Here is a 27918-nt window from a genome sequence, read left to right as displayed (position 1 = left end):
ATTGGCCGAGCGGCTGTGCGGGCTCGGCAGCGGCGGCAGCGGCCGGAGCGCGGTGAGGCGGCGGCGGCGGAGCTCGGAGGCGGCCCCGGCGCAGGTGGGAGCCGCGCTGGGCTCTGCGGGGGCTCGGGGCTGACTGCGGGCGGAGGGGGCGGCAGGGGGCTCCGGCGGCTCGCCGGTGCCGTGTCCGGCCCGTGCCGGCCCCGGGCCGAGGGCGCTGCGGGAGCGGCTGCCCGCGGTCTCCTTCCCGCCGGGGCCGGGCAGGAGCCGCTGCCGGAGCAGCGCTGGCTCGGCCCGGCTGCTGTGGGTGGGACAGAGGGGCTGCCCCGCGGCCGGGAGCGGGCGGGGAAATTCCCGTCGCCAGAGGTTCGTGTGCCCGGGGGAGAGCGAGGAGTCCTGTCAAAGTGACTTTATTGCCGAGCAGGGGCAGAGGCCGTGGGGCATTTGCCGTGCGCTCTCTGCCGTGCTTGTAGTCCGCAGCCTCCTTTTTATCCTCATTTTCCCGGCCGCATCTCCCTCTGCCTTTGCCCACCGGCTGAGTTCCTTGGAAGGTTCCGACTTCCCGATGCGCCTGGAGCCTGTCCTCGTTAATGTGCACCCTCCTTTTGTAGAACAGCCGATATTCATGGCTCTGTTAAGTCTTTGTGCTTCTCCTCGAAGTTCGGGAATGTTCCGGGACTTTGAGCAGCTGTCTAGGTCAATTTGGAACATTTAATTGAACTGATGGTTTCTCCCGTTACTTCCTTCTCTACAAGTGCCTGGCCCTACTTCCAGGCAGATTCACTCCTTGACTCTGTTTTGTTCTTCCCGGGTCCTCTTTGGTTTTGGGATTATTCTCGGTGCCCTCATTCCCTGTCCTTTTGTAGGCGTTTGTGGATCAGGAGGCCTGGCTGCCACCTGCATGCCCTGGCTCAGCTGCTGGATGAGCTGCACTGCCAAGGTGTGGAGCATGGTAAAAAGATGAGAGTTGCTGCAGCACAGAAGAGGAGAAGCAGCATTCGTTTGGCCTCTGGTCTGCTGGGGAGCCGGGGAACCGTGTCCCATTTCCATCCTTTCCATGTTTGGAGCAATACATAAACTGCTCTCCTATTTGCTTTGTTATCTTTTTTCGCAGTTTTCTCTTGTCATCTCTTTGCCAACATCAGTTTGAATCACTGAGTTTTCCACAAACTCCTGTTTTTTCTGCTAAGAGATAATCTGATCCCATCCCCTGGTGAAATGTTGTGTTCCTCATTTCTGTGGCTTGGTCGGCAGGAAGGTCAGGAGCTGGAGCTGTCTGGTTGTTTCTTATTCCGAGGACAGCTTGTAATCTAATGATGCCATTGAAATGATAAATGGGTTCTCTGTCTCCTGATAGGAATTTGTGAGAAACGCCAATGACTTGGTTTTTAAAATGTGAGAAGTTTAATACTAGTGAAATGGTTAGAAAAATAGGAATACAATTTGACTAATAAAAATTTAGATTTAGAACAATTGCAAGACAATAAAAAGGCAAGACTTACAGATGTCTGGATGCTCTCTTGGGCACTTAAGCCATAACAAGTATACCTTGTGAATAAAGGAATCACCCCTAAAAAAATACACTGTTGCATATTCATGATTATGCATACATTCTATTTAAAACAAGGAACTCTGTCTGTTGTATGTCAGCTGTTTTTTTTAATCCCCACAGCATCCTCCAGTCTGAGCATGGCCTGAAGAAATTAGCTTCTTCTAGTAAGAAGACCATAAATTCCTCTTGTCTGGAGAATTTAGGTGTTCTCATTTCTTAAACCCCCCCAATGCATATTTTCTCTTTTAACTACTAAAGCTTCATTTTATCTACAAAGCTACATTTACCATACTATTAAAAGTTTAATACAGCACAACTAATCAATATAACATAATACATATAGTAACTATCTTCGTGGAGCCATATAACATATATTTTTCACAAAATAATTTTGGTTCCCAGGGGCTGGTCCATGGTGTTGTAGGATTTCTTCTGGTGGCCCTTCATCTTTTCCCCATGTTTGGGCACTCCCTCAAACTGGGGCTGCATCAATTGACCATTATTTTTCTTACTCCTGAGCTTGTTCTAGCAAAAGCCCAGTGCTCTGATACACCCTGTACAGCACAGACAGTGACAGCAGATGTTGGAGTGGGCAGAGGGATGATCCTCCCCCCCTTATTTTAGTGAAGTTTTCCCAGCATTCTCCATTTGCTGTTTCCCTTTGCAGCTTCAGCCATTTCTGTTGCAGAGTCAGAGATCCTCAGCATGGGCTCTGCCTTCAGCTGTGCAGATTCCATCTGTGCAAGCAGGCAGAGCTTGGGGTGAGGGGCAGAGGGGATCAGCAATTCCTGCCCCAGGCAAGAAGAGCCAGGTACATTGTCCCCACTTTGCCCTGGCAGTGTTAATTTGGATTTCTGAAGCTCCTTCTGGGTGCCTGGAATGCAGCTTCTCTTCCACAGCAGCCTTCAGCAGCCTCACTTGTGCCCCCCCCACAACCTGCTGCTTTTTTTTTCCCCCTTCAAATAATCTATTTATTGTTTATGTGTTAAAGGGTCACGTTTAAATCTCATCTAGTTTTGAAAATTTTGAAAAACTCTAATCACTTGGTTTTTAAAATTTTAAAAGTTTAATAATAATAAAGTGGTTATAAAAATAAGAATACAATTAGAGTTAGGACAATTACAAGACAAAAAAAGCAAAAAATTACAGACGTCCAGATGCTCTCGGACACTAAGTCAAGAAAAGCATGACTTGTGAACAAAGGAATCACCCTTAAACCAAGACACTTGTTGCATATTCATACATCCTTCATTGTTATGCATACATTCTATTCTAAACAAGAAACTCTGTCTGTTTTATGTCAACTGTTCCCTTTAATCCCCTGGCGTCTTTAAGTCTGAGCAAGGCCTGAAGAAATAAGCTTCTTCTGATAAGAACCCATAAATTCCTCTCTGGAAGATTTAGGTGTTCTTCAAAGGGAGCATCTCATTCCTAAAAAGAAAACTCCCCCCACATACATAATCTCTATTTTAACATTATGTTGTAACCTAAAACTACACTTAACACAATACGTAAGGGAATTAATACAGCATAACTTTCTAACCTTACACATATAATATTCATTGTAACATTTGCGAAAAGCCAATCATAAATATGCATTTTTCACAATCCCACCTCTTACTGCTCAAGCCAAATGATTTATAAAGAATATTTCCTGTCCTCTTGCATTCTTTGGACTCTGTTGGTAATCAAATAAAACATGGGATTAAACAAAGAAGAAATATCAAAACACTTGTAACACATAAAAGGAAGAAGCCTAATTTCTTCCACCATCCCATTCTCAATACATTACCCCACCTGCTAGTTTTTAACATTATTTTCCCATTTTTGGACTGATACCTGGGTCATAATTTTTTTCTGATATCCTTTGTTTTTTCCAGGATGACATCCTCATTGCCATCTATTTTCAACAATCTGTACACCCCATTCTTTAGCCAATAAATAGCATAAAGCCAACCTATTTTAATACACTGCAGGTGATGTTTGGCTTTGCAGACTCAATATTAATTCCAATGCCTGAGCAGCTTTGTTTGTTTCTTCTCTATAAGTGCTTGGAGTCATTTAATATGACTCAGGATATAATTTGGAGTTAACACAGAGCTAGACTGCTGTGCTTGTTTTACCTTTCTTTTACTAATTGTCTCTTTACAGAATCTTGGACTATATTTCTAAGATCAAATGTAAAACAAATCCATCTCTCTCCTTTTGGACATTCCATGCCCCAAGTATTACTACTTTTCCCTAAGTTCTTTGTAATGTGATAATTTTCCCCCTTTTTCCTGCAGGTACTTAATTTGGATGGGTTATAACAGTGGCTGTTGACATGGGTGTGTGTAACAAAAAGGAACTTTGGTTTCTTTCCATGTAACACTTTCTGTAGCATTTGTGACACGATCTTGCTGCTATCTCAGTAGGGAAAAGACAACAAATGGGAGACAGAAACAGGAATGACAGAGGTCTGGCGTGGCTTATACCCCCACCTCCCCTGCCTGTGGGGTTGCTGCCCACAGCTGGTACGTGTGATCTTCTCGCTGGTGAGTACAGTGCTCAATCCAGGCTTGCCCTCTGTTTCCCTTGTCACTCCTTTTTGTCGCGGCGCGGCATGCGCCCCCCCTCGCCGCGGCACCCCGAGCGGTGCCGTGCTGGGCGGCGAGAGGGAAGAGAACGGGCGGCCGCTCCCCCCGGGTTGCTCTGCTCTCCCAGTCGGTGGCGCGGGAACAGAGGGAGGCGACACGGGACTTGGGGGTGAACAAGATGGATTTATTCGGTGAGCCCCAAGACCCCCTTGAGAGGGGGGGCAAAGGTTTTATACAGAACTCAAGAGGAGGGGAGTAGGAACAGCAACCAATGAGGGTCGGGCTGGGGAGGAGTTTATGGAGGGACTAACATAGCACAGACTAATCAGGGGAACCAGGGGAGTGGAGTAACACAAAGTAACCAATAGGGTGTTGAGCCTCACTAAATAGACAGGGAATGTTCTGGGGAAAGGGGCAGGGAAAGGGAGGATTGACAACTTGGAGAGGAGTGGGTTAGGGAAGAGCTTGGGGAGATTGACAGTTGGGGAGAGGAGGAGATTGGGGGGTTGGGGGGTGAACAGACACTGAACAAATATCAAATAAAATAAAAACACACCACCGCATCTCCCCCTTTCTTTTTACAAAAGGAAAGAGAGTTTCGGTGTTTAAACATATCAATACATCATATAAATAATATAAACTTCATGTACAAGATACAGCAAAATCATATGGTAAAATTACAAATTACCAAATGGACATAAGTTGAAAACCATCAGAAAAATATAAATTAATTACGTTTACAGGATTACTTAATATAAAATATACAAAATTGTTTTTTGATATACAATGCAAAAGTAAATGTACCACATGAAATAAAATTTTTGAAAGTAAATAGAAAGAGAAGACTTTTTAGATGTGAAGTGTCAGATAATAAAGCAGAGGTGTTGCCGACTTGCGACTGCCAACCTATCGTCATGAAGGTGGAACGGGAGACTTTTGTTTCAGGCTTGGCCTCCAGGCGAGCACAGCACAGGGGCCTGGCACTGCAGATGTTTGGTAATAAACCCAAAACACTCCCGGACCATCGGTTCTCATCACAGCAGCCAGTGCACAGAATTAAGTGTCTGAGGCACTGTGTGCTGGAAAGTAAACATGCAGCTTTAAAGTCCGTTTAGTTGAGTTGTACCTGGCGTGATACTTGCAGAGAGTTCTTCGCTGAGGATGGCCTGAAGGTACTGCGATTCTTTGAAGGGTCCCGAGGCCGGGGGGGTTGACTTGGTGGCTGCCTGGCGCAGACTGTCCTGCTGGAGCTGCAAACGCTGTGGCTGGGACTGCAACATAGGTTGCACTACAAGGGTCTGTGCCTGCTGGTGGCTTTGAGAGAGCCTGCTGCTGCGGAGGCTGGGCTTGTCGCTACTGCTGTTGAGCCAGTTGGAAATGGGTGGCTATGTGGAGGAGCTGGAACTGGCGGTGCTGGAACTGCTGCTGCTTGGCTCAGGTTAAGGGACTGGCCTGCAACTTTGTCTGGCTAAATTGCTCTTACATCAGACACAAAACTACCCAAAACTTGCTGTTTTGCTGCTCTGAGTAGCAATCCAAAATAATATAAATAATATTAGATGGAATGGTTAAGTGATTGAAAACAAGCAGAAATAAATATCGGAATCTAATTGAAACAACTGAAATAAAACAATTAAAATAAAATATTTGAATTTGAATAAAACAATTATAATTAAATTAATTTGAATTAAAATTGTGTAATTGCAATAAAGAAACAATTGTAACAAACAATGATAATAAAGATAAGTAATGCATTAAAATAATTAAAATGAATAAATCTAAGAAACAATTAAATAAAACAAATAGAATTGAAATCAGATTAACCAAGAATAATTAAAAATCAGGTGATTGAAATAGAAGGAAATAATTAACAGAATTTAAACTAAATAATTGAATTAGAATAATTAAAATCACCACTATCCAATTTAAATAGAATTATTAAATAGAATTATTGGAATTAAATAATTAAATTGGACAATTTTTTGTCTAATAACACAATCAAATAAAGTAATTGATAAACTGAAAACAATTAGGATGTAGATTTAATATAAAACTATATTATTCAAATGATTCTAACAAAAACAACTAAATAAGATAATTTGAATAATCTATATTAAAAGATCACTTAAATATAACTAATAAATTTTAAACCTTGTAGCAACACAGCAAGCCTGAAGTAACGCAGCAGCTACGTGATCCTTGTAGCAATGATGATCACAAATACAGCCTTTCTTTCTATAAAATATAACTCAACAAGTAAATTATTTGAAAAGTAATTAGAAGCAAAAAGAAGAATTTGTAGTTAAATAAAAAGGAACATTGGGTAGGGTAAATTAAGGAATAGGCTAGGGGAATCAGACAATCACTTAATTAGTGATTGCCATGATTAACAGGGGGAATCGGTAAGGGGTGGACCGGGGTGCTGCCATTTTAGGGGGAAGACAAAATGGCGGATCCTCAGTCTCGGGTTTCGGCTCTATGTCCTTGGAGGAGGGTCCCTCCCGATCCTTCCCCTCGGAGAACGAGCCCGAAGAAGAATAGGGGAATATCCAACCCCGCCTCCCCCAATAGGAACTGGCCTCGTGCAGGGATGGTGCAGGGCCATTGAGGGAGAGACGGGACTGGCGGGAAACCAGGGGCGGAAAAGAAGGGTCAAGGCGGGAAAATGGGTTCCAAGCGGCGTGGCCAGCGCCATCTTGGGAGGGGGTGCCGGGCACACTGCACTTGGCCTGAGCAGTGTCTGGCAGGGCACTTAGGGCGGCTCGGCCACAGCAATCCCCAAGGGAGGATAGGGAAAAGGTTTAGGAAAGTCCGAGGGGATGAGGGTATGGGGAGCTTCACAGAAGCAAAAAGGGAAATTTACAGGAGGGGGGCCCGACGCAGCTGGATGTAAAGGGCCTCTTTTAACAACCCTCCCATAATTAACATGTCGCCCTCTTAACTGTTCCCTACTGGTGTCTTTTCTACCCCCTCCGTCCAGCCCAGCATGGGTGGGGAGGATAGAGAAAACAACCTTTTCAAGAAAAAGAAAAAGTGATCAAATATGGGTCCCCACAGAAGACTAGGGGAAAAGTACTACTCAGGGGTAGCCCTCCCCCAGAAAAAGAAAACCCACCCGCCTGCCAGGGACATGCCACAGACAGCCCCCGTCTGGGCGCAGACGGGGGTTAAAACGCAAAAAGAAAAGTGGCAGACCCAGCCACCCGTCGGGGCGACCCCCACCCCATCTAGCCCACCTTACCTTCTGGGCCCGGGCGGTGATGACTTGAATCTTTTCCTTGATTCGATGGAAGAATCGCACTCGAACTGGAGATGTTCCCTCTCGGTTTGGCCCTTCCGGAGGCCTGGGTGTTCCCGTTAAACCAAGACTCGTCCCCGAAGCCTTGGTTTCGGCCACTGTCGGCCTCCGGTGGTCTCCCTGCAGATGCTGACCGAGGAACCCCTTCTCGGTCAGCCCTTCTTCAGGCTCCCCCGAGCCACTGCCAAACCGCCCTCTTCGCCCTTAGGTAGGTCTACCCGCCAAAAAGCTCTGCAGCCCGGCCGTGGCTGCTCCCGGGCAGATAGAGAGCACGATGACAAGGGCGAAAGAGGGTCCCGGAGCCTCAATCTTCTTCGCTCGGCGTTCAGCTCCTCTTAGCACCGGGCAGAGCTCCCACGGCCGTAGATGTTCCTCTTCCCTCCTTCTTCTCCTGTGAGGCGGGCGCCCCCACAAATTTGCCCGTTTTTTCTAGAAGACGAAGGAGGGAACCATCCTCTGCTACCATTTGTCACGGCGTGGTATGCGCCCCCCCTCGCCGCGGCACCCCGAGCGGTGCCGTGCTGGGCGGCGAGAGGGAAGAGAACGGGCGGCCGCTCCCCCCGGGGTGCTCTGCTGTCCCAGTCGGTGGCGCGGGAACAGAGGGAGGCGACACGGGACTTGGGGGTGAACAAGATGGATTTATTCGGTGAGCCCCAAGACCCCCTTGAGAGGGGGGGCAAAGGTTTTATACAGAACTCAAGAGGAGGGGAGTAGGAACAGCAACCAATGAGGGTCGGGCTGGGGAGGAGTTTATGGAGGGACTAACATAGCACAGACTAATCAGGGGAACCAGGGGAGTGGAGTAACACAAAGTAACCAATAGGGTGTTGAGCCTCACTAAATAGACAGGGAATGTTCTGGGGAAAGGGGCAGGGAAAGGGAGGATTGACAACTTGGAGAGGAGTGGGTTAGGGAAGAGCTTGAGGAGATTGACAGTTGGGGAGAGGAGGAGATTGGGGGGTTGGGGGGTGAACAGACACTGAACAAATATCAAATAAAATAAAAACACACCACCGCACCTTTTTTACTCATTTCCAGGCAAATTGTTTTTGACACCTTTTAACTGTGGTTTTCCACCATTCCTCAGGTATCTCTCAGTCCACAGGCACTGATAATTCCCATCTACAAAACCAATTTATTACTTCAGTTTTTGAGATCTTTCTGTATAGGGGATTGATTCAGTACTCAATACTTCTTGCAACGAGAACATAGATTTTGTGAACCACAATGCCAATTATTCTCATAATTTAAACATTCACTTATAACCCAGCTGCCATGTCCAATATGGGGATGAATCAAATAAAGTATACAGCATAGTATTAATGGTAATTTCCCTTCTTGCCTGTACAAGTCACAGGCTAAGGCCAGACTATAAGAACTCTTTGACTCAAACACTCCAGATCCTCCTGTTTGAAGTGGCAGTGTTCCTCTGCCAAGGAGGTGTCGGAGGCGTCTCAGGGCTTATTCAGGCAGGGCTTAGAACCAGTGATGCAAGCTTTGCCTTATTTCTCAGTTAGGTGTTATTCTTTGTACCTGCCTTGGATCATGTGGGTCTTCCCAAACCATTACCACCCAGTCCTGGTTGAAAGTCAATTTGGTATCACCCGGTTTAGATGTGATAGTCCATTCCTCACGTTTCTTCACAAATTCTTTTATTTTGCTGGCATGAATTCACCCTCTTTCCGTGGTTCGGATTGCTGCTTCAGTGGTACCTGGAAAGGACTTCTCAATAACACAGTGTTAAAAGAAAAACAATACTGCATTAACTTTTACCATTAGTTTTCTTCAAAACTTTCTGGGTTTAACTACAAACTTTTTCTATAGCTGCTTCTTCTTCTTGTATCCAGCTGTGCTAATTGCTGCAGAGGCCAATTCTTCTTCCTGTGAGCTATAGTTAGTTAAATAAAAAAAGACTAGGCCAAATTTAACAGGAGATGTATCACATCTCTTGGTTTTTTGCTTTTTAGGCAACATCTGTTTTAGTCTTACAGACCCATTCTTCAGAACAAAAGCCTTCTCTTCTTAACAACAAAAATCAGAAGGAAAGAAAAGAAGTCTTGTTTAAAAACATAATCCACTTTGTGAGAGTCAGCTATCTCTGCTTTGATCTTATCTGTATTGGCAGTCCCACTCTCCCTGTTTTTCACAGCTTTGGTTTTGACTCTGTCCTTGTCACTCCCCTCCCCTTGTTGTCACTCTGTCTAGCAGGAATGGGGGAGAACTTACAAATAGCGATGGTATGGGGACTTTGGGGTGTATTTCGCTCTCCCTCCTTCTCTCTCTCTCTCTCTCTTTCCCTTTCTCTCTCATTCGCTCTCTTTTTCTCTCTTCACATTTCAACATCCACATTCCAATATCAGTCCACTTTCTAACATTAGTCCTACATCCTGGAGAGGTGAGTCTGCCAATCACCTCTCCCTCCTTTTCCAACTTCCTTACAAATTAAATTACTTTTGTTATGTGTGTTCTGCAGGCCTGTAATTCACGGCACCCTCCACCAAGGGCTACCAGCTACCCACAGCTGACAGTGCTAAAACTAAAGACTTATTTTGCTGTCACAATTTTCCATTCACAAGCTTGAAAGGGTTGTAGGAACAAGATAAACAACAACTTACTTCCCAAGTGACCTTGCCTGCACTAAAAAATTGAAGGCAATCCTTGTTAGTGCAATATAATTTGCAAAGAAGCCAAGGTTTGATTTGGGAAGGGCATCTGAGGACACAGAGCATGAGTTTTACCAATCTATAATTTGAAGAGGGAATAGACAAAATGTGGATACAGTGGGGGAGACGGCAAGTAAGGAATTTATCTCTGCAATACTCTCTTTTTTTTGACTGCCAGGAAACACTCTCTGAAGAGGTTTCTACAGTACAAACAATAACTGGATGGGAAGAAGCACTCTTGAATTTAAGCTTTGATGTCAAAATAGGAAACTGCCCCTGAGCACTGCAGTGCTGGAGCACCCTGCCTGCAAACTCACCAGAGGCAAGCCACTGCTGCCACGCTGCAGGGCTGCCTGCAGCACAGAGGGAATCATGGCCAAGCCCTCCCTGCAGGCCTGGGTAATCCACACAAGGAATCACAATTGCTTCATAGCTCTCTAACTCATTCAAGAAATAGGAAACCATAGTAAACAGAGATCTCCCTCACCATCTTTTTCATATGTGTGTGTCACACATCCTCTGTGATGCTGAAACTAACAAATAAACAGCTTGCATTAGAAGATACTGAAACTTTTTCTTCATCTAGCTTTGTAGGTTCTCTTTTCTATATGTAGCCACCTCCCATTCTGGGAAAAAATGAGCACTATTTTTTTAGAAGTGTTTTGTATGCACAACTTGAATTGCTGTTCTAGATGCACTGCAAGTAGTTAGCACTTCCAGAAAAACTAACAAACAAACAAAACAAAAAAACTAAGAAAGCAAAATACATTTGGGTACTTGAAAAAGGACTGGTTGGAAGGAAAAATGTTTCTCATTGACCTACCAAGCAGCTGGTTTTACCTTTAGTTTAACTTTACACACTAAGAACACTTGATTGAACAGCCTGCATTGACTCAAGTTAATAGCTGGTTTTGCTATGTCACAGCTGTAAACTAGTTTTTCAAACTTAGAGTACAGTAAGTTATGTATTTCAAGATAAAAATCACAATGTAAATTGGAAGAAATTTAGTACACAATTAATTTACCTCCAAAAGTCAGTTTACATCTTTCCTCTACCAGGATTGCAGAAGCTGCTATAGCTTGAATACACACTGGCCAGCCTTGATTTACTGGATCCAACATCTTTGATAAATAAGCCACGGGTCTCTTTAGTCCTCCCCACTCTTGAAACAAAACCCTATTTTGAACTACCCCCTTTTCTTCATTTACATACAGATGAAAGTTGATATTTGGGCTATTTTTAACTTCATTTTTCTTAGTTTTTCATTATCCTTTTTCTATATCATCTCCCTTTGTCAATTTTTTTATTCAAAAATTTTACTGCCTGTGTATATCCTTCAATCCACAATCTGTAATATCCCAATAATCTGAGTATCTTTCTGATTTCCCCCTTTGAAGAGGGAGGGGGAAGGGATAGAATCCCTGTGTTTCAGTCTGGGTTGAGCTTTCAACTACCCTTCCTAATCAAGTGTCCAAGATATTTTACCTCTGATTCTACAAATTGCAGCTTCCCTTTTGATACCTTTAATCCTTTTTCCCCAAGAAAATTCAAAAGCTTTATAGTAGCCTCTCTAACTTTAGCTTCAGCTTCCCCAGAAAGTAAAAGATCATCTATACATTAGATAATTTGTATTCCAGGGGGAGTGGGGAAAGTTTGTAGTATTGTTTCTAAAGCTTGTCCTAATAAGTTTGGGGATTCTGTAAACCCCTGTGGTAGTTTTGTCCATCTTAATTGCTGTTTTCTCCCAGTTAGTGGGTCATTCCATTCAAAAGCAAAGATAACTTGCTCTCCTGGGCTAATGGGCAAGCCTCAGAGGCATCCTTAAGGTCCACTACACTAAACTACTGATGCTGGGGAGGAACTTTACTTAAAAGAGTATAAGGATTTGGTACCACTGGATAGTGGGTCTGAGTTCCTTTGTTAACCTCCCTTAAGGCTTGTACCAGTCTATAGCTCCCATCATGTTTCTTTACTGGGAGTATAGGGGTATTATGGGGAGACATACAAGGTTCTAATGTCCCATCCTTTATTAGTCCTTCTATTACTGGCTTTAAACATTCCCGTCCTTCTAAAGATATAGGATACTGCCGTTCACGTATGGGACAATTTGTTTTTCCTCAATTGTAATCTTTATGGGGTCAATATTTAATCTTCCCCTATTTCCCTTCCCAGCCCAAACTTCCTTGTTAATTCTTCTTCAATCCTCCTGGCCTAGTTTTAAAAGTCTAGCTGTCATCTTCCCATCTTTTGGAACAACCCCTTTCCGCGCTCCCTCCCCAGATCTGCCCCGGCTAGCCGTCTGATGGGGCGAGAGGGGCAAATGAAGCACCCTCCGCTGGACCCAGCTGGGCTTTGGAGAGTGCTCCGTGGGTTGTCCAAGCGCTGCTAGACCCCGCGGTGGTGAGAGAAAGAGAGACTCCTGCTAGGGTGTGTCCAAGATTTATTGTAGCCCAACCGGGGCTAACAACATCCGAACTGTCCTGCTAGCAAGAGCAACTGTCAGGTGCTTGCAGCAGCTTATGAACTGGGAGGGAGGAGAAGCAGTCAACCAATAGGGGTGAACTAGGGAGTGGCTCTTGCATGGGGTGATGTACAGGGGATCCAATGAGGGATAGACGTAGGAGGGGCCCCAGGCCCCTGTCCAATCACCCGGCACCCAGGATAGAAGCTTCTAGGTGTCTGGGAGGGGATACCGAGTGACTGACAGGGCACCTGGGAGGGGGCAAGGGAGTGGCTGAGCGCCTTAGGGGAGGATTGACACATGGGGTAAGGCGGGAAAGCTAAGGACAAACCAAGTAGAACATGGGGGTACATCGGAACAAACCATTGCATAATAAAACCTGAAATAGCACAACTCCACATCTTCCCCTTTTTTGTTTAAAAAAGAAGAAAGGAGGGAGGGTGAAATAAGTCTTTTAACTGGGGGTTTCATAGTCCATGGGCTCATCTCCAAACCAGATGTTTTCCTCTTCTTGTTGTTCTTCTTCCTGTGGTCCTTCTTTGTTGAGGGGCTCCAGTTCATAAGGTGCAGTTAGTGCAGCATGGTTGATGCTAATGGTAGAGTTGATTGCTTACATTAGCAAACTTCTAACCACACCGAAACCTATGATGAAAATGATGAGTCCCAGCAGCAACATTAGTCCTGTCTGTAGAATGGATTGAACCCACCCGGAGAGTCCCTATCCTTCAAATAGCGACCCCAGCCATCCAGCTGATTCCTTTTTGAGATGGTGAATCATGGATTGCATCTTATCGAGGGTGGTACGGACGTCCTCAGCCCTAGAACTTAAGTTCATACAACATAGGCCAGCAAATTCTTCGCATTTATGATCATGGAGGAGCAAAAGAAAATCTATGGCTGCACAGTTTTGAAGGGTAGCCTGTCTCGTCACTTCCTCATCTGCTAGGAGGTCGCTTAAGGCAGCTGATGTAAGATTGGCTTGTTTAGCTACCCAGCATTCAAGGCCAGTCAATTCATTGAATGCCTGGGCGATTGCTATCTACGGTAAAAAAGCAGTGGTAACAGCGCCTTTCGCTTTGAACCATGAATTACTTCATCATTGCACTTTGCGTCCCAATCCATGAGTCCAGTATCTCTTTTTCTCCTTGCCAATTGCCCTGTCTTATTTAGTGTTTTCCAATGAGCTATTTGTGTTTTGTTGGGAGTAAACAAGCTCAGCTGCCCAAATGTGCACGGACCTCCGACCAGGTGAGGGGGGATGCCTGCCCAAGCCCTATTACCACAAATTAAGAATACTCCTTTGGGGAGAGAATGGGGTTCATTATCGGGGGTAGAGAAGCCTGGAATCTGCATAACCTTTTCACACCAATTTTTTGCTTGGTACTCGGGGATGGTTTGTTTGATTTCCCTTCTGGGCTGGGCAAAGGGATTGTTGGAGACAACAAAATGAATACATGTATAGGCAAGGGAGGAGCCAAGTAGTTCTAATTCTTCTGGCTCTTTCTTCATAATGGGAAGTGATCTGACCCACACTCTCCACACATCAGGTTGTTTTACGGTATGCACGATGAAGGTACGGATCTTTTCTGCGTGGAGCAGAGGCATTCATAGGGAGGGTAAAAGGAAAATTGTATAGAGGATATGGGATCCCCACGAGGCAGGATAGAAAGGGATTAGCAGCTGAGGTGGTCGACAAACATAAATGATCTTGGTTCAAGGATTTGGCCAGGGTGGTCCATACATTGGCTGGGGGCTGAGGAACAATCCATGCCAGCTGGGGTCCTATGGCGATGGTGATGCCGAGAAGGATGAGGCTCAGAGTTGGTCGCATCCTGGGTGAGTTCGGGGTGGAGTGTGTCCTGGAAAACAACTGAAACGTAAATTAATATTCAAGATAAGGGAGGTCTAACTCAAAGGGGAACAGAGAGCCACAGGAATTGGAGAGAGGAGAGGGAGAGTCGGGTAGGGGTGACTTTCTCCGCCGTCTAAGAACGGCGTGCCCGACCTGAGGACTTTCCGGCTTTCTCTTCTGGTCTTTCGGGATGTATGGTCTGACGAATTTGGAGGGGACCCATCTCAGGCCTGAGGGTGTGGATACGCAAGCATACCCCCGCCCCCAGGTGACTAGATCATAGGGTCCCTCCTGCCACCAGGTCTCAGGATCTTTAATGAGAACTGGCGGCTTCTCCCTGACCTTGCTCAACTCATGATTATTAAAGTGCCTAGTGATGGGAGGATTCAGGCACTCGAAGGAACAGTTTAGAAAGTTGATAGTAAAAAGGGCCCGCGCCAACCGAACCTGGGGGGACTCAGTCTTTGCTGACGGCTGTTGTTGCTTCAGCATTCTTTTAAGGCTTTGGTGAGTCCGTTCCACCACGGCTTGACCTGATGGAGAATAGGCGATGCCAGTTTTGTGTTCTATTCCCCATTGCTGTAGGAAGCCTGCGAATTCCTTGGAGGTATACCCAGGGGCATTGTCAGTTTTAATTAATTTAGGGACGCCCAGCATAGAGAAGGCCTGTATTAGATGTTTTTTTATGTCTTTTGCCTTCTCCCCTTTGTGGGCAGAGGCGAAAACTGCCCCAGAGAAGGTGTCCACAGAGACATGGACGTACTTCATCCTCCCGAAGGAATGGATGTGAGTAACGTCCATTTGCCACACCTCGCAGGACTTTAGACCCCTAGGGTTAGCCCCTGCGCTCACCGATGGTAATGGGAGCGACTTACAGGACGGGCAGGTGGCCACGATGGCCCGGGCCTGGTCACGAGTGAGGTGGAATTGTCTCACCAGGCCAGACGCATTCTGGTGGTAGAGCTGGTGGCTTAGCTTGGCTTGTTGGAACTTGTCGGGGAGCAGCACCATCTGGGCGGGGGCGGCAGCGAGGGAATCGGCACGCCTGTTGCCCTCGGCCAAGAACCCCAGCAGATCAGTGTGTGACCTGATGTGCATTACATAAAATGGTTGCTCTCGGTGGGAGACTAATTTGATTAATTTTGAGAGCAACTTATTAAGGGCATCGTTGGAAACACCTTGCAGAATAGCATCCTGTGCTCTGGACACTACACCTGCTACGTAAGCTGAATCAGTAACCAAATTGAAAGGTTCAGAGAACCGCTCGAAGGCCCTAACAACTGTGGCCAACTCAGCTATCTGAGGGGAACCCTCAACCTTAACAACATCTGCCTCCCACCGCTGAGTTTAAGGATCTTTCCAAGTCACTACTGACTTATGGGATCCTCCAGACGCGTCTGACGCTGTCAGAGCCTTCAAGGGTTTTTTACTCTGAATTTGCTTTGTTGACAAGGTGAATTGGATTTCCAAATTGAAAATTTTGTGGGCCGGTCTCAAAACTGAAATTTTGCCTGTGTAGCTGTCCAGCGCAAACTGCAATGATTCGTTTTCTTGCAGTAGGTGTTCCAACATTGCCTTTGTGAACTGGCCCGATTCCAATTTCAGCAGAATGTGGATGCACTCGAAGTCACACCCCGCCAGCTCCCGAATCCGCACTCTTGCTTTGCGGATTAAATCAGCCACCAGCTCTTGTGGCCGTGTCATTCTTTTGGATCTAGTGTGACTCAGGAAAACCCACTCTATGATTGAGAGTGGATCCCTTTTGTCCTGATCCTTGCCCTTCCCTAGGGTGTCTGCCCATTGAAAAATCACCCCATGGAGGTGTGGCAGTCTGCCCAATATGATGAATTTGAAGGGCAGGCCCGGATCGTATCTGTGGGCCTGCCTGGCAGACATTGCCTCCTGAACCCTCTGTAGAGCAGCTTTGGCCTCCGGAGTGAGTTCCCTGGGAGAACTGGGCTCTTCCCCCCCTTTCAATAAATTGAAAAGCGGGGCTAGGTCTTCATTGATAATACCTAACCAGGGTCTCACCCAGTTTAAAGACCCACACAGCTGCTGTACGTCGGCTAGGGTTCGAATTGTGTTTTTTATAGCCAATTTCTGCGGAACAATGGTCCGCTTGTTTATTTCCAAACCCAGATATTTCCAAGGTGGCATCCGTTGAATTTTATCTTTTCGCAGCTCGAACCCTACAGCAACCAACGCATCGTTTGTCAGTTCAAGCACGTATGTAAGTAAATCGCTGTTGGGGGCACAAATAAGTATGTCATCCATGTAGTGTTGGATGATCACGCCCTCGGTGGCTGCACGCACAGGGGACAGCAATGAAGAGACGTACCACTGGCAGATAGTTGGACTGTTTTGCATGCCTTGTGGCAGAACCCTCCAGTGGTATCTCTCCATTGGGGCTTCTCGGTTGATGGAAGGAACCGAGAAGGCGAACCGTGGTGCGTCCTCAGGGTGTAAGGGAATTTGGAAGAAACAGTTCTTTATGTCTATCACGGCCAATTCCCAATTTTCTGGTAACATCGTGGGGGACGGCATCCCTGGTTGGAGAGGGCCCATGTCTTCAATTACATTGTTTATAGCACGAAGGTCATGGAGGAGGCGCCACTCGTCCTTGCCAGGTTTCTGGAGGACAAAGACGGGGGAATTCCAGGGAGATGTTGTTTCCTGGATATTCCCTTTGGCGAGTTGCTCCTCCACGAGCTTCTGGAGCGCTTTTAATTTTTGCTTATTGAGCGGCCACTGCTCTACCCAGATTGGTGTATCTGTAAGCCAATTGAGCTTCCGGGTAGGACGCTCCTCAGTGACCGCTGCCCGAAAAACCTGGGGGGTCGGTATGTCAATTGTGACCCCCCACTGGGCCATTAGGTCCCTCCCCCACAAGGGTTCCGTATAATCCAAAACAAACGGGCGTAAATAAGCCGATTGCCCGTTTGGCCCCTCGAATTTTACAATGTTTTTAGATTGTTTAGCCAATTGTGAACCCCCTACACCTTGAATTTTCCCAGCCACGTTTTGCAATTCCTATCGTGACGGCCAATCCCGTGAAGGAATGACTGTCACGTCTGCCCCTGTGTCCAGGAATCCGTTGAGATGGATGCTCCCCATCCTTCCACATATAACATGATAACTTTGGCCTTTCCTTCCCTATGACCTGCGCCTGGCACACCTGGTAATTCTTTTTAGCTGATCTCTTCCACAAATCCTCTGGGTGTGCAGGAGGTCCAGGTATCGGGATGGCCTGGGCGATGACTTGGCCCTTGGGAAGGAAGACTGGTGGATGGGAGCAGTGCAGCCACAATACTATTTGATCAGGGTTTTTGGATGTTAAGCATGGTGTGATCGTGATGTTGAGTGGCGTGAATTTTGTGTCCCCAAGAATGATATACCTACTGTGGATGTGTGGGAAGATCAGGCTCCTGCACGGTAGGGGTGTAGGGAGGCAGAGATCTCTGAAGCCTGCTCTTGGGGAGAGAGATTTATTGGAGGATTCAGGAATGCCCGAGGCTCGTGCTCTCAGGCATAGCACGTGGCGGGCTTAGGAGGACGGGGGAGGGGAGAGAGAAACGGAGGGTTTAGGAGAGGGGAAGCCCCAGGCGGGGAGGAAGTACAAGAGAGGAGGAGAGGGCCAAGAGAGGAGGAGAGGGCCAAGAGACTGCATGGCTTCTCGGACCCCCATATCAGGGGCTCCTAGGTGGGCTGGGACAAGGCATGGGCCAATGGGGTTACAGACTCCGATGCTTCAGGGGCAGGTACAGAGATGTGGGATGAGCCACAATCTTTTCGGGGGTAGGATGGAACAGTCCATTTCACTCCAGGATTTATCCAAGGGCAGAAGTGACATTCAGCTAGCTAAGATAACAATCATATCTATCTATCCTCTGCAACATGGATGTTCCTCCAGGTTCCTGGGTCTGCGGTGTCAACTGCGATGGAATGCCAACAACTGTCCTTCAAATGGAGCGGTGCGGTCAGGGCCAACCTATATGGGGAGAGATGAGAACAGGTGTTAAGTATTGGCCTGGGGTTGTCAGGGTCCCGACCAAGCCAAGCAGTGGAAATAAAATCAACATCCTCTCCCATATAGGCTGGTTCGTCAGCCATAGTCCAGTCCGGTAAAGTGTCTTTGTCCTCAGGTGGGCTTTTAGAATACTCATCCCTCCCCTCCTTTGATGTTATAAGTCCCACCGTATTTGTTTCCTGCGCTGGCTAGTTAGTTTTTTTGTTTTCCCCCAGTGTTGGATGTATTCCTCCTCTGTTGCTGCTGTTGATATTTTAAAAAGTCCTCCCGCAATGGGCAGTGTGAAGCCCAGTGTCCTCTCTGTCGGCAGAGGTTACACGGCCTTTCTTGCTGAGATCCCCTCGTAGGTGCTCTGGTAGAATGGCGTTCCGGCACAGGGGTGGCTGTGGGTGTTACGGCCTCCGCAAAGGAAACTCTCCTGTGTGATGTCCGAGGAGTTGCTGGTGTATCTCTGGCAGGAACTGTCACTTTTCGGGTGCACACGTTCAGCATGTCCTGGAGGGTTGGCTCTGGATCCAGTGGGAGACTCAGGATTGCCTGCCGGCATGCATCATTTGCGTTTTGTTTGGCCACCTCGGTAAGCATCACTCTCCTGAGTCTCTCATCAGGAACCTGAGCCTCTATGGCAGTGCATAAACAGTCCACAAAAGTGACAAATGATTCAAAAGGTTCCTGCTTAATAGAAAGAAAGTTAATGGCCGGGCCGCTTGGTCTTAACTTAAAGAAAGCTTTTTCTGCCGTCCTAATGGAAACCTGAAGGGCCTCCCTGGGGATTTTATCTGCCTGCTTTGTTCCCAATTGCCAATCCCCTTCCCCGCACAGATGGTCCACAGATAAAATTGCTCCATCCACATCCCTAGAGATCTCTGCATCAGCCCACAGGTCCGGCAACACCTCCCTAATTTCCCACTTCCACTCGGATTCCCAAATTAAAAACTCTGCTTGGGTTATCAAGCATGAGAATAGTGTCCGGATGTCAGCGGGGACATACTCGGCTGAGGAGAGGGTTGCTTTTAACATACCTCTAAAATATTCACTCTCTCGACCAAATTCTTTTTGGGACTTGTAGAGATCCTTTATTGTTTGTTGTGGGATGGGGGACCACTGTGCGAGGGGCCTGCCCCCCCGCCGAGGTGTAAAGGTGACAGGTGCAGCTGAGAAGGCAGGCAGGGAATGGGGCAGGTCAGAGTTCCCACGCTCCCCCCCCCCCCCAGAACTCAAAGCGTGGCAACCGGAAGTGGGGTCGTGGGAACCGAGGGAGGAGGCGGAAGAGGCGGAGTCGGAGGCAGTGGCGTGTTGGAGCCTCCCCTCCTCAGGGGTGGAGCCGAGGGGTGGGGTGTTACATAATTCATTAGAGGAGGAGATTGGGGGTGGAGAAGAGGGATGGGCGGATAAATCTTGGGGACGGAAGGGTTGGACAATGTCCGGAAAGGGTTTTGGGAGGAAGGGAGATGAGGATCATGGGAAGAAGAAGCACAAGTGGCGGGAAAAGCCATGCGGTCCCCGCCATCTTGTGTCCTCATGAAGGAGGGAGAAGGGAAGCCATTTTGAGGATCCCGGGCTAAGGGAGTAGGGGATAAGGGAGTTTTAGGCAACTGGGGTAGCTTAAACCCAACAGAATTTTTACGGGACGGGGTGGTATGTTGTGAGGAAGAAGGGGAACAAGGAAGATTCGGGACAGTGCCAGCACTGTCCTGTCAGGGGTCCAGGGAATTCACAGAGGGGCCAGAATCTGCCTGCGGGCTGCACCGGGATGCCCATCTGAGAATACCCGACCTTGGGAAAGAGGGAGAGGAAAGAGGGGTAGGATTTCTAGAACTGGGGATGGATTTGTCTGCAGATGGTTGTGGCAGACCTTCATAATTATTCTTAATAATATGTCTAATTTGGAGAGCCAAATGTGTAAATTTGGAAAGAGAGAGATCCGACTGCCGAAGGATCTCCCTTCCCACTTGGTCCCAAAAGGGGACTTGATATAATTTACTTGCCGAAATTTCGGGGAAGGTCTGAGACAGCCATTGGACAAACTTCTTAATGTCCAACTTCTTAAACGAATTTTCCCCAACACCAAGGATACCCACAACTTGGGAAAACAATCTCTTCTCCGGCGCAGACAGCTTAGCACCCATGCTGTACAATGGAAAAGTGCGCCACAAAATCCACCACCAGGAAAATACCAACTAAAAACAAAAGACTGCCCTGATGGCTTAGCCAAACTGTCCTCAAAGCTTCCCACACCCCGGGAAAGGAAGCGCCAAAAAGAATGTGGGATCTTTCCCCAAAACCACGGGAGAAAGAAATACCCACCCACCAAGGGAATCTTTTCCCCAAACCCCAAGGGGAAAAGAAAATACCAGAAAAGTACTGGAGGCTAAGCCCCAAGGGCCCCCTTACTTACCAAAGAGGGTCCAGAGAAGTCGGGCAGAAACGAAAAATCCCGGAGCAGATCCCGCCGCAGGAGGAAGCCGACTCCGGAGGTGCTGTCCGGAGCTGCCGGTCCGATCCCCGGGAGCGCCACCCACTAAAACGCAGGTCTGCTCCCACCGGGGTAGCTTGATGGCCAAAGGAGGTTTAAGTCCTCGAGTCTCCGAGATCCTGAGGGTCCTCCGTCATGGGGTCAATCAGGTTGGAGAGGCCCCACATTGGGCGCCAGGCTGTCACGCTCCCTCCCCAGATCTGCCCCGGCTAGCTGTCCGATGGGGTGAGAGTGGCAAATGAAGCACCCTCCGCTGGACCCAGCTGGGCTTTGGAGAGTGCTCCGTGGGTTGTCCAAGCGCTGCTAGACCCCGCGGTGGTGAGAGAAAGAGAGACTCCTGCTAGGGTGTGTCCAAGATTTATTGTAGCCCAACCGGGGCTAACAACATCCGAACTGTCCTGCTAGCAAGAGCAACTGTCAGGTGCTTGCAGCAGCTTATGAACTGGGAGGGAGGAGAAACAGTCAACCAATAGGGGTGAACTAGGGAGTGGCTCTTGCATGGGGTGATGTACAGGGGATCCAATGAGGGATAGACGTAGGAGGGGCCCCAGGCCCCTGTCCAATCACTCGGCACCCAGGATAGAAGCTTCTAGGTGTCTGGGAGGGGATACCGAGTGACTGACAGGGCACTTGGGAGGGGGCAAGGGAGTGGCTGAGCGCCTTAGGGGAGGATTGACACATGGGGTAAGGTGGGAAAACTAAGGACAAACCAAGTAGAACATGGGGGTACATCGGAACAAACCATTACATAATAAAACCTGAAATAGCACAACTCCACAACCCCTATTCCTAATTTCACTTGTAAATCTCGTCCCAATAAATTGCTACCTGCCCCTGGGACCAAGAAAACATCCCTCATCCAAAATCTAGTTTCTCCCTCTATTACCACATTTTTAATAATAGGTACTGTGAAACTCTCTCCTTTTGGTCCTGTTACTTTTGCAGTATCTTTGCTTACACTATAACCTTTTGGAATATTTAACTGTAAGGTTCTTTCTGCCCCTGTGTCTACCACAAATTCCAATTCTTCTTCTTGGGGACCCACTCTTAAAGTTGTCTCTGCATTCCCCACCTGGACCCCAGCTGCGCCCCCCCCCTTGGCCCCGTGGCCCCCGCGAGGGGAATTTGGGGAGGTGGTTGTGGGGCAGCGCCAAGGCCGGGCCCCCGCGCGCTGTCCTGGCGGGAGCGGCTGCAGTGGGGACCGAGTGCGGGCGGGAGCGGCCGAGAGCCCAGCGCTGCCCCAGCCCGACCTGCCCCAGCTCCATCCCTGTCCCTGCGCTGGGATGCTGTGGGGCTGGGGGGAAGAGGGAGCTGGCAGTGGGTGCTGGGCCTGGGGGCAGGAGGAGAAGGGAAGGAGAAGCAGGCTTGAGGAACAGAATGGTGAAAGGATGCAGGTGGCAGGAGAAGATGGGATTGTGCAGGAGAAGGAGGAATAGCAGGAGGAAGAGGAGTGTGAGGAAGAGTAGAGACACAAGAGAAGGAGGAGGAGCAGAAAGAGGAAGCAGCAGAAGGTTCCACCCCTCCCTGTGTCTGCAGCCTCCCCCCAGTCCCAGGAGCGCTGCTCCCCCCACATGCAGCAGGTGACTATGGAGATGGATCTACGATTTTCAGGGGGTGAATCTTGGTGTTTCTGAGCTTTCTTGGGCTAAATGTTGGTGCTTTGGTTTTATATGGGAACTGAATCTTTATCTTTTAGAGGAGGTTTTTGCTGACTTGTGATGTTCAGGGAGTTTTTGATTTGTGTCTTGAAGTTTGTGGGATTTTTGGGCTGAATCTTGGTGTTTTGGAGGTTCTTACAGATACAAGATTCCCAATGACTTCCAGGGATGAACTTGGGCAAGGCGGAACCTCCAGTCCAAGCAGCTCTTCTCTTGTTTTTCCCTCAAACCAGGATTTGTCATTTCCAGGGCGTGGCTGAATGGAGGAGGAGGAAAAGTCCCGGAGATGCTGCAGGAGGAGGAGCTGCAAACCCAGCCCAGGGAGCTGCAGGGAGGAAAGAGCCCCCCTGAGCCAGGAAGGCGGGCGGAGATCCAGGCGGAGCTCGGAGCTGGTGGAGAAGCCTCATGGCAGGGAGAAGCCCCACAAGTGCTTGGAATGTGGGAAGGGTTTCAGGTGGAGCTCCAGCCTCATCCAGCACCAGAGGATCCACACTGGGGAGAGGCCCTACGAGTGTGGGGAGTGTGGGAAGAGGTTTCAGTCCAGCTTCCATCTCCTCAGACATGAGCGGAGTCACACAGGGGAGAAGACCTACCGCTGCCCTGACTGTGGGAAGGGCTTCAAGCAAAACTCCGACCTCACCGAGCACTGGCGCATCCACACTGGGGATAGGCCCTACGAGTGTGGGAAGTGTGGGAAGGGCTTCATACAGAGGTCTAGCCTGGTCAAACACCAGGTGATCCACACTGGGGAACGGCCCTATGAGGGCTTGGAATGTGGGAAGAGCTTTGGGTGGAGATCCCAACTGAAAGCACACCAGCGCATCCACACAGGGGAGAGGCCCTACGAGTGTCCCCAGTGTGGGAAGAGGTTTCAGAGAAGCTCCAATCTCCTTCTACATGAGCGGATTCACACAGAGGAGAGGCCCTACCGCTGCCCCGACTGCGGGAAGGGCTTCAAGCAAAACTCCCACCTCATCGTGCACCGGCGCATCCACACCGGGGAGAGGCCCTACGAGTGTGGGAAGTGTGGGAAGGGCTTCTCACAGAGCTCAGATTTGACCCAGCACCAACAGAGGCACCACTAAGGGAAGCCCTGTGAGTTCCCTGAGTGAGGGAAGAGCTTGGAGTGAGGGAAGAGAGTGAAGGAAGAGTTTGGTGTGCTGCTGCAGCTCCATCCCCCATGAGAGGATCCGGGCTGGATGATCCCCAGTGACCCCCGTTGGGCAGAGCCCTGGTGTCCCCGTATGGGGAATAAAACAGAGAGTAAAGCAATGGAGCTGATAAAGGGGCCCAATATCTGAGGCCTGACTGAGCAGAAACTGTGGGAGACACAGACACAGTTTTAAGTCTCCCTTGGCAAGAAGACTGACCAGGCAACATGGTGTGAGACTTTTTGATAAGGTAATGTTACCAGGTTACTGGATGTCACGAAGAATGTGTAACCAATGGGAAATTGTTACCAAAAACAGCCCTATATAAGCACCATACAAGTCAATCCCTGTATAAACACCTGCTCCACTCAATAAAATTGGCTTTGGTCTAAACTCGGATGTCCCCGTCTCTCCATGGTGGATAACCCTGTTGTGGGTGATCCCCGTTGGGTGGGGGAAGGCTGGAGGGATTTCTTTCCCTTCTCCTGGTGCTGCCGTGGTTTGGTTGGTAATAAATTCCCTCCCTGTGCCCAGGCTGGGTCTGTTGTCCCCGTGCCGGTGCTCGGGGCGGGATCTCTCCCGTTCCTTCTCTGCACTGCCGGGATCTCCTCAGCCAATGAGAGAACGCGGTGGAGAAGAGTCAGCCAATCAGCGAGAGCAGGGCTGATGACTCACCAGTTGCCGGGCAGACCCGCAGCAGGCAGTGTTCCCCACCTGGACCCGCCCTCCCTGCCCAGTGCCGGCCCCGCCGTGGGGTCCCCCCAAGTCCCTCCCCAGTGCCCCCATGAACTGGGCTGGATTTAACTGGGAAGCTTTACTGGGAACACTGGGAGCAGGGGGCAGGGGCAGAGTGACAGCAGGGCTGGGGGGGCACTCGACCCCCCCAAAATCAGCGTGGGGAAGGAGTGGGGGGGTCCTTGCCGGGCCCGAGGCCACGGGGAGGGGCTGCGGCCGCCAGTGGCTCAGGGGTCTGTGGGCAGAGAAAAGGGGGTGACACCGGGCTGGGGGCCCCGGGGGAGCATTCACACTCCAGGGGAGGGGGGACACGACCCCTGGGACTCCCCTTTCTTGTGCAGGTAAACTCGATCCCCAGTGCCAGGAAGACGAAGCCCAACTCGGAGTCCCCAGTTCTTGTCAGCATCTTGCTGCGGCAGCATCCAGCAGCATCTCTGGGTAGTTCGCAGGGGTCAGGATCTCCCAAAAACTCTCACAGACACCCAAGCCCCTCCAAGCACTTTCCTGGTCGCTTCCAGCCCACTCAGGATCCCCTGAAACCTCCCTCTTGATTCTGTCCTAACCTCCCCAGGACCCACCAAAGCCCCTCCTGTCCCTCTCAGGATCCCACAGCCTCCTTCTAGTCGTCCCCCACTGCCTCAGGACCCCTAAAGCCTATCCCAGTCCCTTCCCAGCCCCACCAGGACTCACCCAGAGCCCTCCCAGTCTCTTCCCAGCACAACCAACCTCATCCCAATCTCTGCTTTTCCATCCCCAATCTCCATCCAGCTCCTTCAGGCTCACTCTATTCCCTCCCACTTAAACCTAACGCACCCAAACTCCCTCCCAGTGCCCAATAGGACCTCCAGAACCTCATCCCACCCTTCCCAGTATTCTCCAAACCTCTTCTTAGCCCTTCTAAACCCCCAACCTCCTCTCCCAGTTGAAACCAGGCTCTCTCCAACTCCCTCCTAGTTGCTCCCAGCACATGCCAGTGGCTCTCCCAGCACCCCCAGTTCCTCCCCTATACCCCAGTTCCGGCTCACAGGTTGTTCCAGGCTGATGTTGTTGGCAGGTGGAGGTGAGCCTGGCCTAGGTTTGGGTTTCCAGCAGCACCAGGAGCTGGTGGGTCCAGTCCCCGTTGGGGACCACGTCATTGGCCACCACAGAGAGCTCCTGCTGGCCCTGGAATCACCTCAGCTGGATGGGAGCAGGCGGCCAGGGCCGGGCCGGGAGCTCGAGGGCAGCAGAGAGATGGACACGCTGGGGGGCACTGGGAGAGAGTGGGTGTAATAAATAAAAAGGTCGTTGTTCATCAAAATGAGTGTTAAAGGAGACAAGAATTTGAACTGAGTAGGGAATGCAACTAGCATAGAAGACTGTGTAACTAATTATATACAAGTTAACTTTTAGGCCAAGGACAATCTGCAAGGAAGATGAGGAGCCTTCATTCCTGCGACCTCCAAGGGCAGAAAAAACAGACCCGCAGCAACCAATTGCACCGGCGCAGAGTTCATAGAGAGAAAATACGTCAACTGGGACGTATAAAAACAAAAAGGTCAAAGGGGGAAGGTGCGCCGTGGCAGAGCACAGGCTCCCTGGCTGCCCCGCGCTGTTCTTTTGCTTAATACCACTTGCTTAATAAATTCTTGTTAATTGATTTATCTATAATTAGCCTCCCCAATTGAATTTGTCCATAACAAATTTGGTGCCGTGACTCGGATAAGGGCGAACGGGTGGGAACTCCTAATCAGGGAGGCGCCCCGCTGCCTCTGCAGTGGCTCTGGTGCAGGCTTTTCCTTCCCAGACCCTTACCGACGAACCCAAATTTGGTATTGAGCAAAAGGGATACCGGTAACTGTTGCAGAGGGTAGATAGATATGATTGTTATTTTAGCTAGCCGAATGTCACTTCTGCCCTTGGATGAATCCTGGAGTGAAATGGACTGTTCCATCCTACCCCCCAAAAGATTGTGGCTCATCCCGCACCTCTGTACCTGCCCCTAAAACATCAGAGTCTGTAACCCCATTGGCCCATGCCTTGTCCCAGCCCACCTAGGAGCCCCTGAAAAGGGGGCTCCGAGCGGCCATGCGGCCTCTTGGACTTCCTCCCTCCTCCCCTCTAGGACTCCCTCCCTGCCTGGGGCTTCCCCTCTCCTAAACCCTCCATTTCTCTCTCCCCTCCCCCGTCCTCCTAAGCCCAGCCACATGCTGCGCCTGAGAGCACGAGGCTCGGGCATTCCTGAATCTTTAAATAAACCTCTCTCCCCAAGAGCAAGCTTCAGAGATCTCTGCCTCACTACACCCCAGCCGTGCAGAGGAGCCTAATCATTCCCACAGGTAACCCCGTAATCTTTGTGCACGAAGCCGGGCGAAGACGCAGGACAGCGTGAGTATAAAAGTGGGGATCCGCTGGGTTGGGCTGGGATCCCAGGACATAACACGTGAGACGTTCTTGTAGGACGAGGCACGGGCAGAGCTCTGAGTAGTGCGGTTTGCAGAGCCCGCAAGGGGCTGGGCACGAACAGGGGCCACGAGTGTGTGTGTGCCTGAAGGTGTCCTGGGAGATGGGACAGAGGAAAAGCAAGCTCTCTGCTTCCATGGGGACGGGGACCCGGTAACGCTTCCCCAGATCCCCCCTGACAGTCCATTAGGTCTAATGATAAAATCTTGGGATTAATATCCTTCAAGGAAAGGGGAGGCTGTGGCAAAAATGATACATTATTGTATAAAAGAATGGGGAGGAAAACAAATCTGTAGTGATAATTTATTTTGTCCAGTGTTTGGAAACTTCAAGGTCTGGATTTGCCAGGCATTAAACATTTATGTAAACTCTAAAGAACCTTTTGATATGGAAGAGAGCAAGTATGCTTCTCTCTGGGTAGTGGGGGAAACGGGAGCAAAACCTTTTGCCTTAAGCACCCAGGGAGGGAAAAAGAAAAATAAAAAGCCTGAGGAAGTTCCAACTGCACCCCTTATACCATACATACCTCCCCCTCCTCCACCCCCACCAGCACCACCCGCAGTCTACCCCGATTTAGATCAAGGGGAAGATTTTGATAACCAAGAGGTAGAAATCCCGGAGCCGATCCCTGAGGAAAATCGCTGCGTTACTCGTAGTCTAACAAGGGGGGAAAGAGAAAGGGAAGGGCAAGCTCTATATCCATGAAGGGAAGTAGCTTTGGGAATGATCCCTAACCCCAGTGCTGGTCAGCAGGGACAACCAACCCAAATTCTGGGAATAGGTTATATGGAGGTACCTCTCAACTCAGGAGATGTGAGGGAGTTCAAGAAAGAAATGGGAGCATATGGGCCAAACCTTAAAGGAATTTTCTGACCCTATAGCATGGGACTTCCCATGTGAACAAATTCAGAATCCAGCTGAGGTGGCAGAGTACTTTAAAGAGAAATGCCATGTTGAGTCTAAGGAGAAAAAGATCATTGCAGTGAGCTGGGTCCTGGCTGGTGCTTATCGCACCCTGCTAGATACTGT

At 49.1% G+C, this 27918-nt stretch overlaps 1 protein-coding gene across 2 annotated transcripts; it reads left to right on the top strand.

Moving 5' to 3' along the window:
* Positions 1–24106, top strand: LOC110480647 (uncharacterized). Of its 2 annotated transcripts, none has more exons than XM_077789147.2 (2): positions 1–94; positions 22811–24106. In XM_077789147.2, exon 2 carries the CDS (start codon positions 22822–22824, stop codon positions 23644–23646), a length of 825 nt encoding a protein of 274 aa, XP_077645273.1. In that variant the 5' UTR covers positions 1–94; positions 22811–22821; the 3' UTR covers positions 23647–24106. The 2 variants fall into 2 exon arrangements, with proteins under 2 accessions (XP_077645273.1, XP_077645272.1); XM_077789146.2 differs by having other exon boundaries at positions 22795–24106.
* The last annotated feature ends 3812 nt before the right edge of the window (positions 24107–27918 follow it).

Source organism: Lonchura striata, chromosome 34 (assembly GCF_050655825.1).
Source record: "Lonchura striata isolate lonStrDom1 chromosome 34, ASM5065582v1, whole genome shotgun sequence".
NCBI lineage: Eukaryota > Metazoa > Chordata > Aves > Passeriformes > Estrildidae > Lonchura > Lonchura striata.
Note: the sequence above shows the minus strand (reverse complement) of the source record. Positions and strands in the feature narration are given on the sequence as shown.

Bases quoted from the DNA above. Each gene is read 5' to 3' on its own strand.
- LOC110480647 (XM_077789147.2), top strand. From the start codon at position 22,822: ATGGAGGAGGAGGAAAAGTCCCGGAGATGCTGCAGGAGGAGGAGCTGC.